Source organism: Vanessa atalanta, chromosome 9 (assembly GCF_905147765.1).
Source record: "Vanessa atalanta chromosome 9, ilVanAtal1.2, whole genome shotgun sequence".
NCBI classification, from domain to species: domain Eukaryota; kingdom Metazoa; phylum Arthropoda; class Insecta; order Lepidoptera; family Nymphalidae; genus Vanessa; species Vanessa atalanta.
In genome coordinates this window covers 7,320,982-7,333,082 of record NC_061879.1, presented here as the reverse complement: position 1 = coordinate 7,333,082, position 12,101 = coordinate 7,320,982, and the positions used below count along the sequence as shown (strand labels likewise).

At 31.9% G+C, this 12,101-nt stretch overlaps 1 protein-coding gene across 4 annotated transcripts in view; it reads left to right on the top strand.

The window, feature by feature from the left end:
• LOC125066642 (CUGBP Elav-like family member 1) overlaps positions 1-12,101 on the top strand; it is a 384,532-nt gene that overhangs the window by 251,477 nt on the left and 120,954 nt on the right. The window contains exon 1 of one of the 4 annotated variants that reach the window (XM_047674840.1): positions 2,411-2,822. The exons of 1 other annotated variant lie outside the window; for it this stretch is intronic. In XM_047674840.1, coding sequence (XP_047530796.1) covers positions 2,689-2,822 — 134 coding nt within the window. In that variant the 5' untranslated portion in view covers positions 2,411-2,688. Of the gene's footprint in view, positions 1-2,410; positions 2,823-12,101 lie in introns of those variants that run through there. 2 more of the 4 variants (XM_047674838.1, XM_047674839.1) reach the window with 2 other exon arrangements.

The following is a 12,101-nucleotide window of genomic DNA, read 5'->3' as shown; positions in this document are numbered from 1 at the left end:
TCGTTCTAGAAATTTGACACTGATACTCCAAATTGTAACCCAATATTTGTTAATAGTTGGCCTCTTAATAAATTTAAATCTCATGTCAAAAATGATGCATAACACTAGCGATAAAAAAGCGTGGAGTTAGTATGTCCAGATTTATATACATCCTATATAAATTTAATTGTGTTTGATTATCAAATACTCTGTGAATCAATTGACGGAAAAAGTAATTAATGACTTGATAGAACCAACTTTCCGAACCAGTGGTAGCTTTACCTTTAGTTCAGTACTGTGGTTCACACGTGCTCTTATGAGTACTTTAACAAATAAAAATTTGGCTGAAAAAATTACGTTGAATTTATAATTTTAAGTTCAGAGCTCTCTATTTAAGAATTAATTTATTCATCATACATCTCTTGGGAATTTGAACTACAATGTCATATATCTCCCTTCCACTGAATTTTCACGTCTCTGTAAAATTGCGAAAGTTCGGTAGGTTGGCCATTCGTCTGGATTTCGTCCAACACGTCAGATATTTTACATTTGCCCGGCTCGTGCTGAAACACCATTAATAAGAATCATTTTGATACGTTCATTTAAAATTTTTAATGGGGTGTTATTCGTTAAAGTATTAACGTTATCAAAGGAACGGTACTTTTTGTGAATTTATTTATAATAGTAGGTTTCAATTCGGCACTTACTTTATCACTGTTCTTTTTAGAATATTTAATAATAAGAATAAATGTAAATACAATTGCTCAGCCGTTATGTTTCTCAGCAATATCGTTTGTACGATTCTGTTTCAGTTTACAAAACTTCTAAGGAATATTATGTAAGAATATACATATTTTGCACCCATTTATTTCCTACTTAGAACCTCGCTCGCGATATCCCCATCGTTTGATCTTGAAGACCTTAGAGAGCTAAAATACTGATATGACTTCAGCAAATATTTTTAGGTACATTGGTATTTAATTTGTATTTGCAGATCATTTATATATTGGAAGCGAATAAATATATTTACGCAGCGTGATTGAAAATTAATTTCATGCCTCCAACCATTCAGCCTTTAAAGATATGTAGGTACACTGCTCGTCATAGGATTCACCTAATTGGCATTTTTCTGACCGGTTTTGTGTCCTCTGAAATCATAGATGTCATGCCGTCAGTTCTATCAATTTAAGTCTATCGAGTTCGTCCAGTTCATATTCTTCTTTTTATGTGAGGTCTCTTTTCGTAACTTTTTCACACCCTTTTTAACAAATTAAGTGTTAGATTTACATGGAAATAAATAATATCTATTAATAGCCCAGTCCGCGCACTGAGAGAAATAGAATCATTCTCATATGATTTTATTTTTTTAATTTGTTTTAAAAACTTGTATCATTATAAAGTCATTAACATAAAAAAGCATATAGATGTTTGGCAGAGCAACAACCACTCAGCGCTTGGCAAGCCCCGCGAAAACTATTATCTGTTGAAAAGCTTTAATCGAATTTAAGCTGAAATTAGCGCTTGCGTGCTAACTCAATATTAAAAATAAACAATATTATTTCATTGACATTCAATAATTCCTATCTACTATTTAATAAATGATATTTGGTAATAATCTGCAAGGAGTAATAATATTAATAAATTATGAATAAATAATTATAGATTATAGATATTAACCCGACTGCGCCGCTAATAGAGTGTAATCTCTACACAGACCCATGTTCTCGGCTCCAAAATATGAGTATTAACGCATATTTTGATAAATAAAGTATTGTGAACTATGACCATATATACTCCGGCGGTCAACTATCGACTATGTCAACGGTAACCATAGCAGAAAAGACAAGACCAACAGCTTGTGTCGATGATATTTTATTCTTAGTTCTTCAATTCTTGAATAGTACGTTACAATTTTGTGTACGTACCTACATTATTAGTACCATTATTGCCTGCCTACCGCTGCCGTATGCGTAAGAGAAACGGAAGCCAGATAGACTAGCGCCATAACGCGTTACGTTACGAAGCAGCTTCCATAAGAAGTCATGACTTCAAAAAAACTCCAAATTAATAAATCTTTTTAGAAGTCGATTAAAAATGCATAATATAAAAGGCGACATCCCTTTTATATTATGCATTTTTAATCGACTTCTAAAAAGATTTATTAATTTGGAGTTTTTTTGAAGTCATTTTTTGATATTTCGTTTACGGCAGACTGTATCTTATTGCTGCTTAATTTCGTCAGGCGTATATTAAAAATATTTCATTTGACATATTTTATGTTAACTACAACGTGATTTTTTATAACATATTAATTGACTATTTCTTATAAAACTTTAATTATTTACTCAAATATATAAAATGAAATATCGCAACTGCAATTACAATAATTATATCTAACAGTGTCGCCTTGAAGAACCACCAATAAAGAAAGTGCATTAAGACATTTGTGGCTTGTGTGTAATTGTGTTTGTGGTTGAGGATATCAAAAATATGACGGTGAGATGTCACAGCCGGACAGGACACTGACCCGAATCGTTATTTGATCAAACATTAGAACGCGTGTGAGTGTCAGGTGGCGATGACGCGGGGGGAGGGTGTACCCCCGCGCTTATCAGGAGATAAGCCGGCGGTTGATAACGGCGGACTCGCAAACGTAGGCGAGGCTTCACCGTGACCAGGCCGCTTGGAACCCAGCGGCCGCCGCCCGCCATGCTGCACTCGTTGAACGCACTCGCCGGCAAGATATCGCCGGGCGGCGGCCTCGACTCGAACGCGAATAGACACTCGCATCCGAACAGGAACCACAAGACTACGTCGCCATCGTCGCCGTACTCTAAGACAAAGTAAGTACCCTTATGACATTCCTTCCTGAAACACGCAATCGAAATTTGTACAGTCACTGATAAAGTTACAGCCGCTTGAAACTGCGTAATGTCGTCTGTGCATGCGCATCGTGTCATTATTTATGATACTATATAACGATTACCTATTCGGATATCTTAATTTTTCATTCCGCGTTTTATGGTGTCGATATGAACGTACATTATAAACAAAAGAATACATCATCATCATCATATTAAACTTTTCAAATGTATAATGAAAAAATAAACATTTATTCTAAACATGCGATTTCAATTGTCGGCGCACCTAGTTCATTAAGAAAAATCAAACTTACATAGTGGTTTTTTTGCTTCGAATGTCTTTTATAAAAACGATAATTGAAAATTTAATTGACTTATTGTTATATGCTATCAGGATTATTTAAAAAAAATAATAAAGGAATAGGTAAGAATTCCAATTAATTTACTGAAAAAAAACGTATGTATAGATTGCATTGAGTTTTGTAGGTTATAATGAGATGTGTTTGTTTCCATACAAAGTTAAACAGCACGAATAACTTTGTTTCTTCATGATATTACATTACGTACGGAACCCTAACGCTTCCGTAGACTGCGACGAACTTCCCCGAGTACATGAATGAAAGGAATTTTATTTCATCACAATTGAATAAAAATCTAATCATCAGATAAAATTGACTTGTTAGATGAGTTTACTTTTAATCAAATCTCTAATATACTTTATGATTTTGTTAACTCCTCTTTAACTTTTAGCCTAAGTGCTGTTATAACTTTTAAAACTTTGAAACTTTGCTTACATGATCTCTTTAAGACTGTACTTAACTCATATCTTTAATTAAACTTAACTGGAGAACTCATTTACAAAGACTTACATAAAACAAAACGGGCAAAAGTTTAGCCTTAATTAGCTCATTGTAAACCTGAGAATACGAACGTCGTTTTATTAATTTAATTTAAATTTAAATATTCTTTTTCAATATTAGGGACGAGCTTAAACATTATGAAAAAAACTTAAAGCTTCGATAACGTTAATACAACATTTATCGTTTTACTACTAATACAAGGTTTTTATTGCTAAAAACATTAAGTAAATTCGATTAAATTCTTTGCTTAACGTCTAATGGACCGACTACACGCAACGACTTACGTCTAGTTAACGTTTTGTTTTGCGCAGTCGAGCTGCAAAAATACATTATAGTGTACAACACGTGTATGGCAGTAATAGTAATTTTGTACTTCTACTTTTCATTATAACTGCTGAACGTAATCAATTCTTAAAGAATGTTAGGTATATAACTGTATATTCATGGCTTTTGTGATTTGTTTTTGATGGACCTTTTTGGTCAGTGTTTACCACTCCTTAGAGACCTTGGTTCTGTAGGAAAAATTAATCATTACTCACATCACCAATGTGCTTCCAACATTGAGAACTAAGATTTTGTATTCGGTGTAACCGAGTTACACCGATACTGGCAAATGGTCTGATAATGAATTATTGTCTCACTGTCTATAAGCATCACTTGATCTTCTATAAGTGTCGGATTAATTTGCCATTGAGCTTTGAGTGCGAGGAAATAAAAAGATGCACCTTAATTTTTTTATGCATAGACTTGTACTCTATAGTTAACCTCTCCCAGTCGACTAGACTCCACGGAGTAGAGCAGCCCTAGGTCAGACAGATATCGATTATTTGAAAAAATATTATTATGTTTTGGTCACGTTTGTGGGTAACGTGTATCTCATTCAACAAAGATTAGTCACTCCAATGCATCTTGACTTAGCTACGAATATTGGTATAATCAATTTGTTGATAAAGCAATTGTTTGATATGATATTAGCTTCATAATGTTGTAATTGTTGTATCATAATAACTCATTATTAAGTATCGAAAATAATGTAATACTCTTTTTCCATCTTTTATAAAAGCTGTTGTATTATTGCAAATCCATAAATACAACTACACTGTTGTATGTTCTTGTTAAAAATCAAAAATAAAATATACTTTAATGAATTCTATATACCTATACATATATCTATATATAACAAACACATTTCAAGGTCATTCAATAGCAACTTACCACCGGTTTCGAATATCAGCTGAACCGGTATGAAGCTGATTAGTTAGTCTTTTCGAAAAATCGAATTGCATGTATTGATGGTATATAAATTAACATATAAATAATGCACATATACCGCATGAGTACTAACGAATACCGACTCCACGAATATTTATCATCTGTTTGATCTTGTTATCTATAATTTATTTTTATTTATTAGAGGAGTTTTACAAATCTTTAATAAATCTTCATTTATTTATGTAACTAAAAGTAGAGCTTAATTATTATTAGCAACGTAATAAGCTTTTAAGCATGACTCATTGGAAATAAGTTTATAATTTAATGAGAAATAATTATTATTTAATAATATAAATAGAATTGAAATCATAAAGAAAATAAAACATTCACAATTTTTGTCTTATTTAGTAAATTATGTCTAAAAACACGTTAAGCATAAGAAGTAAGAACGATATTTTAGAGAATCTTTATCTATAATGTAAATAAGATAAGATATGCAGTATAAACAAAATATAGGCCAATGGATAAAATGGTTTCATTTTAATGATGTCACTCGAAACGTCATCGAGGTTTTAGGATCCTTATCATTACCTTATACCTTAGGTACATAACTAATAACAAAACACACATATGTACTCCATTCGATTGGGACTTGTGTTAGAAGTTCATCCGGTGATGAAGCTTTGGAGGCCCGTCGAGGTGGTCTGCATCAGTGTTAAACGCCCAAATATCAATAGTGTGTTTACGTTTGAAGGGTGAGTGAGACGGACTTACGCCTGTGCAAGTGAAAAAATCTTAGGTCTATTGGTTGCCGACAACAAGACCATCAAACGACGGTTACCACTAATCTGGCAAAATGCCATAAGCTGGCACCTTTGATCGTATGTCTGCCTAAAAAGATAAAAAAATCAGATTCATTAGCAGGAAAAAATATGAATATCCCTAACATAATGGGCAATTTATTTATTCTATACAAGTTTCAAATGCGACAAGGAGGATAAAAAAATCTAACCTTACATTTTTGTTAATTTTATAATTAGATTATACATTACACGTACATATTAAAAAGAATGTTTTTATGAGCCTTCAAGGTCCACATCTAGAAAGAACAACTCCCTAAAGATTCATTAAAATCAAATGAATTGTTTAATGTATTGTTAAAAGAAAAACGTAGGTGTAAATATTCACATATATAATATATATAATAAAAAAACAGTACGGAACAATTTTGTCGTTTTAAAATTAAAAAAGTAAGTCAATTAAACGATGCAGGCGTCGATTCAGTCGGTTGACATTTTTATTTTTGTGTTTCTTGAATTATATAAAGTTTCGTTTATCTTCTTACGTTATGGATATACAAAATTAGCAGCAAACAATTAATATCCGGGCACAATATTAATTCCCCACCGTGTGTAACGAAACTAATGACCCATAACTGCCGCTAATGTAATTCGATCAATATGGTTTATTGTATCTGCAACGTCACGTCATTTTTCTTTATTTAGATAGATATAGTATCAAATCTAAATTAAATGGATAAATATTTGTGATTGTGATGTCAATGTAATATATGTCATAAAATACAATCCTGTCCATACTTTTGTTTAACTTGCGATTGTCTGACCCTGTCGTAGCAATAATCGTAGAAATTCCACGCACGTCCGACTTTACCGTGAAATTTTATTTTATTTGCTATATCGCTAAAACGACTTTTATCTTAAACGCTTCTGATATTTGTAACGGAAATATCACCTAAATTCGTTTAATTAAATGGTATTTTTGTAAAACTGTGGATCAAGAACGAGAAAAGTGACTTGATTCTTTGCTATGGATTATAATATAGTTAATCCTCTGTTTTTAATTCGTTTACTCGTTTCTAGTACCTAATTCCAAAGTTAACCTAATACCAACCTTTTTTTCAAATTACTTCAAAAACAAGAAACTATAGTTATTCTAAATTGTTATGTATGCCATACTATGCCCAAGAAGTTTTTACCGAGCGTGTTATCGTTCCTTCTGTCGTAATATTAATTTCTCCCCGCATGTGCCACAACTAATAACGCTCGGCTGTCACAAATGTCACTCGCTATATTTGTTTTATTTTATCTGTAACGCTGTTTATCTGTTGTGTACTTACACCGTGTATAGAAGATTCACCAAGAACAAATTTAGTTAAAATAGATTTGTTAAAAATTATATTTAATCGTGATTTATATTAATTGATAATGTGAGCCTTTAATAATCTTGAACAATTTAGTCGTAAGCAAGGGTTATGTTCACACTGGTACTTTATAAATCATTATACCATACAAAGTATTATTATATTTTTCAATAAAGGAATTTCAAAACCATGTTATATAAATCCCTGATACCAAGTTAAATTAATTGATTAATTATAGGCTTATATATTATTATAAAAGATGAGAGAAAGGTACGAGAAGAATGGGATCCCAATATCAAATATTTTATCTTATCGGAAAACGACATTTCTGGAAAACGTCGTTTGACGGGTGAATATCTGAGTAATAGGTACTACCAATAAAGAAAAGTATAGCTTAAATGGATCATTCGACTAGAACTGATATATGAAGGTGGACCCCTTGAATACACCCTCCATAGAAACAAATGTATGTAGCTTTATTATACTTAATAGTTTGGTTACGTATTTTTTTTTGGGTGCATGTTAATAACAAGAAAATTAGACCCTGCTGTTACAAAGATTGATAAGTTAATGACTGTATTTATTACAAAAACATAAATTTAAATGGAGAACTTAACAAGAAATATTTTATCTTTTCCTTGATAAAATGAGTAGCGACACCCATTACGCCTCTAAATTACACATTATTATGTAAATATTGTTAATGATCCGAGTGCAATATTGTGTTTTAATTTCTAAATGCTATGAAACACTTATAATATAAAAATGTTTTTGTGTGAAGTGAAGTATTTGGTTTTTATAATATGTTAAAATTAGCGTCAGATGGTGTTTTAATAAAGAGTTATTTAACTTACATTAGCCTCCTCTCCGTTTGAGGAGGCTTGGAACATATTCCACCACGCTGCTCCAATGCGGGTTGGTGGAATATACATGTGGCAGAATTTCTTTGAAATAAGACACATACAGATTTCCTTACGATGTTTTCCTTCACCGTCGAGTACGAGATGAATTATAAACAAAAATTAAGCACATAAAAATTCAGCGGTGCCTGCCTGGGCTTGAACCCGAAATCATCGGTTAAGATGCACGCTTTCTAACCACGGGGCCACCTCGGCTCGCCGAAAAAAAAACCCTCTACAGCAGTTGTATATGATGAGTAACATGTGTCATCTCATCCTGATAATGACCAACATTAATATTATCTTCTCAGAAAATGTCCTATCAGGGATATCCGACGGGCAACTCTAGCATCTCGCACGCTCTTTGGTCAAATTAAATAGGCCGCGCTTCCCGGCTCTCTGTTACACACTTCCGTCCCTTTTCACGGAATCACTCCCACACATTGCAGAAAAGCAAGATGGTAGATGTTAAATCAACAAGACTTAATACTCTAATATGAAATAATCGTTAGTAACTATATGAGGCATGCGGTTTCGAAATGACTGTTTCATACGCGTCATGATGACTACTTCCCTACGAATAGCTCAATAAAAACCTCAACCACAGCGCCACTTATCATTTCCAGATTCTGTCATTTACTTTTTTGGCACTAAACCAAAATATATTGCGAATATGAGCCATGCTCGTTCATAAATACAGATTTTTTAAATGACTTAACTACAGCGCCATCTGTCAGATACTATCAGAGCATTGAACTATTATTCCAACAATACAGATGTATACATATATCGCGTATGTAAATATCACCTTATTTTGTGCTATCTATTTTTGTTTATATATACACTTTACAATCTGTGGCCCAGGGTTTTACCTGCGTATTTTTTGTATTACATTGAATAATAAAATATCCTAAAATAGAACAATATTAAAGCAACTGAAATAATTTTTGTAAGTTATAAATTTAAAATGTTTATAATTCGAGAGCGTGATATTTTGCCAGAATCAGTTTTTGTATTTTCCCTTGTTAATGTGATATTTTTCTGCGGTAAAAGTATTTTATATATTGAATTTTTAAACCAGATAATCAATTATCACCGTACCAAATTTGATCAAAATCTGCCAAGTGGTGTTCGTATGATATGAACGAACGGACGTACCGAAAAGACAATCAGAATAATTAAAAATCGACGTTTAAAGCCTATTTGAATAAAATATTCCAAAAATAAGTATACCTTGACGGTAGCTCTTTGTGCAAGCCCGTCTGGGTAGAAACCGCTCGGTCATCAGATATTCTGCCGCCAAGCAGCAATACTTGGTATTGTTGTGTTGTGATGTAAGTAATCAGGTGCCCCATTTTCTCGTCCGCCAAACGATACCATAAAAAATGATTTAAAAACAAACGCATAGCATAGCATAGTCAGTAACTATTCGCCCTAATGATTATCCATATAGGGATAATATCAAGCTGGGGTACTTATTATTGGGGGATTATATTTACTCAGATAACTTATGTCGCCGTGTGTGACATTACATATTATCATATATATAAAAAATGATGTTGGTCTATTTTTGGAGATTAATAACTTTCGTTACTATCTGATCGATTACTGTGAACTTGGTTGGCACTTATATATACTAGAAAGAGCGTTGTATACTTTGTACATTTTCAATGGCTCTGCAGCGATTTAGATTTACCGCTTAACTGATATTTATATATATACAGATGCACAACTTTATATGATGGACTTTGTTAGTTAATGACGTAAAATAATAATAATATGTCAATTTTATTTCAGTGTCAACTGTGCTATTTCAGATAAAGGCGGAAAAGCAATATAAAAAAAAATACGACGTTATTTTTCAAATTTTTTTTTGTCGCTTTAAAATTTATGAAAAAGAAATAAAGAACGCACTTAATGCAATGATCATGTTTTTAATAAAACTCGATTTGTATGCATATGAAAAATAAAATTGTACCGGATTATTTCATTCGTTAGTATATTTTTCGAATGCGCTTTAGTTAGCGCTTTAATTGCTATATTTCATACTCTCATTCGTTGTTAATAAAATTTTAAAAATGGAAACTGGTTGGTGGTATACGCCTATAATGAAATCATCTTTCAGTATTTCGTTCAATATAATAGAAAAGTTTTTTTTTTAATTCAGTGATAAGTTTCAATACATTTGTGCGGATATAACCAAATGCTGTGTTATTAGAATCGCTTTGATAATAGAATTTATAATGTAAATTTATTGTTTGGGTAAAGTTTCAATTTTAAATGCCTATAAAAGTATTTATCTATAAATATCTTATTTCTTATCGTGTAAATTTGCACATTAATAAAATAAACACAATATTTGTATTGTGACAATATGTATATACATTTCGTTGACCTTAAGTGTAGTATTAACAAATCAGTGATAGGAATCTCATAGAAAACCCTACATCCATTAACGTATCATGTTCAACATGATACGTTAAAGAATGTATTGTTCAATATAATTATTAAATAAATACTTTGCTACATAAATGTAAGAAAAATATAGCCTTTTTTATAGCCAGATTATAAAAAAAGACTGATATAGTTTACAAACAAAAAACAGTTCTGCACCAAAAAGTATGCTATGATCGTGGCAAAGTGTATGGACTATAAGGTTAAATAAAAAACCATAATATGTTATCCATCTACTACTTAATCATAACTAAACACAGCTAAATATAAATTTACAACTTATAAACCATACAAAACATCTGCACATTTTTATAAATACAAGCGAATTTGACCCTTATTATTGAATAACTAGAGTGAAAATAGCGTCAACAAAGATAAACGTTGTTATTTTAAGCTTTATTATTAAAACCGTTGTATCGATCGATAGATAAGAGATAACATTCAAGCACCGTTTATATTGTTCAACATATTATCTGCGATACAGTATTTTTTTTATATTAAAGACTGTTAATCAATAACAATCGTAAGGTAGCCTGGAAATTAATAAAAAGTTGAGTAACTTAATTGGCAAAGACTATGATTTGAAAAGGGGTTTAACAGCGTCGAAAAGACAGCTGTCAAAATGTATCTGATATTTTTTTCAAGTGGCAACATCGTAACGCTCGGACGTCATTAATTATTATTATTAGTTTTCATAAGAAAATATGTATGTAGGATAATAACAGGATATATTAAAAGTAAAGGAAGATAGAAATGTCCCACTGCTCGGCGAAGGTCTCCTCCAATTTTCAGAAGGTTAAAAGCTTCTTCCACCGCGCTGCTACAATGCGGGATGAATACAGTTGTGTTGTTTCTACCGACACGTGAAGGTTAATTCACAATGTTTTCCCTCGCCGCCGCTTATGACGTGAATTCTTAACACAAAACATACTGCTATCAAAATCACACCATGCACTCCATCAATTGTTACGAAATGTTATTTTAAAAATATAACTAAGATTTTAAAAATAAATTAATTTCTCGACTATCCCTAGAGATTATCCTAACGCTGTCAATTATTTGGTTACAATTGATGAAAATTGATAACTCATTATCTATTGAAACTATACGAAAATTCAACATAAATACACAATAAACCACTTTACTGAGAACTAACCGAAAAATATTCGTAGCAATGGATTTTTTAGTCTTCTAGATGTTGTGCGACTACCAATATCTGTACCAATACTGTATCGCGAATTATAATGTTCACACACTAATATAAAAAAAAAACTCTATTCTATTAAAACAAAAAATTACTCAGGAGATCAATTACTTTACTTCGTGCAAACCCATCTGGGTACGTGCCACCCACTCATCAGATATTCTACCGCCAAACAACAGTGCTCAGTATTGTTTTGTTCCGGTTTGAAGGCTGAGTGAACCAGTGTAACTACAGACACAAGGGACATAAGATCATAGTTCTCAAGGTTGATGGCGCATTGGGTATGTAAGGAATTAGTAGTTATTTATTACAGTTGCCCGTCGCTTATATCATAAAAAAGACTGTCAACTAAAGAAAGTGCATTCGAAAAATATCGAAGTGGTTTCGAAAAAATAGAATATTCGTAAAAAATAGACTAAAAACTCGTATACTTGTATATATACATTTTGTCCTTTTGTATAAATAGATAAT